Raw genomic sequence first — 2,335 nt, forward strand, 5'->3', positions numbered from 1 at the left:
CGTTTTATTCAAAAGATGTCTATACCTGCTAAGATTTTCAGTTTTGAGTTTACTCCTAGCAGGTGTCAAGGTTTGTGATTGAGGATTTCAAATACTTAAACTATTGTTTCTAAAATTGTTTTTCATTGTAATCTACTCTTATCCTCCTACTAGGCATTAGGCCCACCCCTGTTTTAAATTTTTTCCCCCTCCAGAGTTAGTAGCTTGACTAGCAACGTGGCAAGCTGATTGAAGGCTCGAGATACGAGATGGCTTATTTTAATTAGAAAATTACAGTTTTTTTTTAATTCTAAAGTTGTACTGTATATTTGTATATGATATGTATGGGTTGACATTGTCCCTGAGATGTGTAAAGTTTAAAGTTGTGAACTGTTTTGATATTATTTGTAAAAGAAAGTCTTCGGAGTAAAATATCTTGATATTTATGTATTTATTTTTGTGATTTTCGCTAAACAGTCCAGTTTAATTAAGTTAATTTTCTTTAATTAAATTCTAATAATCACAGTCCCATCTTTGGGGTCCCATCTTTGGGGTCATGACATACTCGCTCTCATACTAAGAGTCCTACCATTTGGAAAGTTGCTCAATGGTGCTAAGTGAAGATAACCATGCTAACTTTAAAATCATGATGTCACATATTGAGGTAGAACTTTTGGGAGAAGAACTAACTGCAAAATATTGACCTTTAGCATTTCTAAAAACAGTCGACCATCATCCTTGCACATAACATGAAATAGAAAACAACATAATATCGAGTCTAAACAAAACAGCCTCAATAGGGAATAATTAACCAAAATGTTGTAACCGTTCCATATTCGGACTCAAAAACATTCACCAAGTTTAGAAATTTAGAAACAAACTAAACATCAGGATCCCAAAAGTTCTCAAAACGAAATAAATCAGGCTCAACCTCGTCCCATATATTTATTATAAGGCTTTTCTAATCAGAACCTTCCTCATCCATTGATGGATCAGATTCCTCAGGGGAGTTGCTTGGAGAACGTGACGACCTTAACTTTCGGTCATCATTTCTACATTCACACTTAGCATTTCCTATCTTCTACTACTTTGTAATTATAACCTCTTAAAAATTCAGGCTAATTTTTATTTCTTTCAATAGTAAAATTGATTCTAATAATCTTTAGCGGAATAAAACATCATTCAATAATTTTTATAAAACTCGAATATCAGAAATTACTATCTTGAAAACATTTTCAACTTTTCTTTTAAAACCTTAAACTTGTACTCCTTACTCGTAGTCATGCATTTAACCTATCATTCGTATAACATTACCATTCATATGCCCTTAATGCAATAGCATTTTTACTATGCATGCCATAATGCTATAACATTTTAGATACATTAAACATACCTTGTGACTTGAGGTTGCTATGCATAGCTTCATTGTCTAGTATACCTTACTTTCATTATATAACTCGTCTACATTCGTAAAATAATATTTACTTTATGCACATAAGACTTAGCAGCATTTTCAAAACACATGATGTATCCACTACCTACTTGCCCACATGCCATTGCTTCATCCTTTTCCACACGCCCAACAAATAGCTTTAGAGAGCCGATGTCTTACCCGTGCTTTCTACAACTTGAACAAACCTAATGAGCTTCATAAAGAATTTGTTTCTTAAAATTTTCATTTTCTAGAACACAAATTCTTCCTCGAAATATGACAATTCCCTTATCAGATACTTTGAATTTCGTCTCTTTTCTTTCCTCAATTTCTTTCCAATATTTGTCAAGAGTGGGATCTTGACGTTGAGCTTCTGCCATCTTGTCAAAAATAGATTGTCGTATTTGTAAAGCGGCTAATTTGCCCGTAACTAGCTCCAATCCCAACAAACAGATATCCTTCCGTAAAGGTGGCTCAAATTTGTCAAACGACAGATTGCTTAATTCTGCCGTTTTGCCACTTAAAGCGCCAGCTACGCTATTGGCTTCTTCATGGTGGTAAAGGATTTCACAGTCATAGTCCTTTACTAATTCCAACCATTTGTGTTGCCTCATATTAAGTTCTTTCTGAGTGAAGAAATACTTTAGGCTTTTATGATTAGTAAAAATCTGACATTGAGCACCGTCATGGGCAAAATTTTGTCAATCCGGATGCGGAACGGGTATTTGTAAGTAAATTTTAAATTTATTTCTTTTTTCATATTTAACGTAACATATTATACTATTTTTATTCATTTTTATTTCATTCACCTTTGCATGCCCAGCTGTAGGGGGAAAGAACCATGAAGATGACACAGTCTGCTGGCGAAGGTTCATCCACGACGTTCAAGTGCTTCCACCTGATCACTGCTTCACAATCGGAAAG

The 2,335-nt window shown here is 34.2% G+C and overlaps 1 protein-coding gene across 1 annotated transcript; it reads right to left on the reverse strand.

Annotated features, from left to right (window-relative positions):
• Positions 1-1,617: 1,617 nt before the first annotated feature.
• LOC112094058 lies at positions 1,618-2,025 on the reverse strand. The gene has a single exon (XM_024174031.1). It carries the CDS (start codon positions 2,023-2,025, stop codon positions 1,618-1,620), a length of 408 nt encoding a protein of 135 aa, XP_024029799.1.
• Between the last annotated feature and the right edge of the window lie 310 nt (positions 2,026-2,335).

This window comes from Morus notabilis, unplaced genomic scaffold, assembly GCF_000414095.1.
Source record: "Morus notabilis unplaced genomic scaffold, ASM41409v2 Scaffold1199, whole genome shotgun sequence".
Lineage (NCBI taxonomy): Eukaryota > Viridiplantae > Streptophyta > Magnoliopsida > Rosales > Moraceae > Morus > Morus notabilis.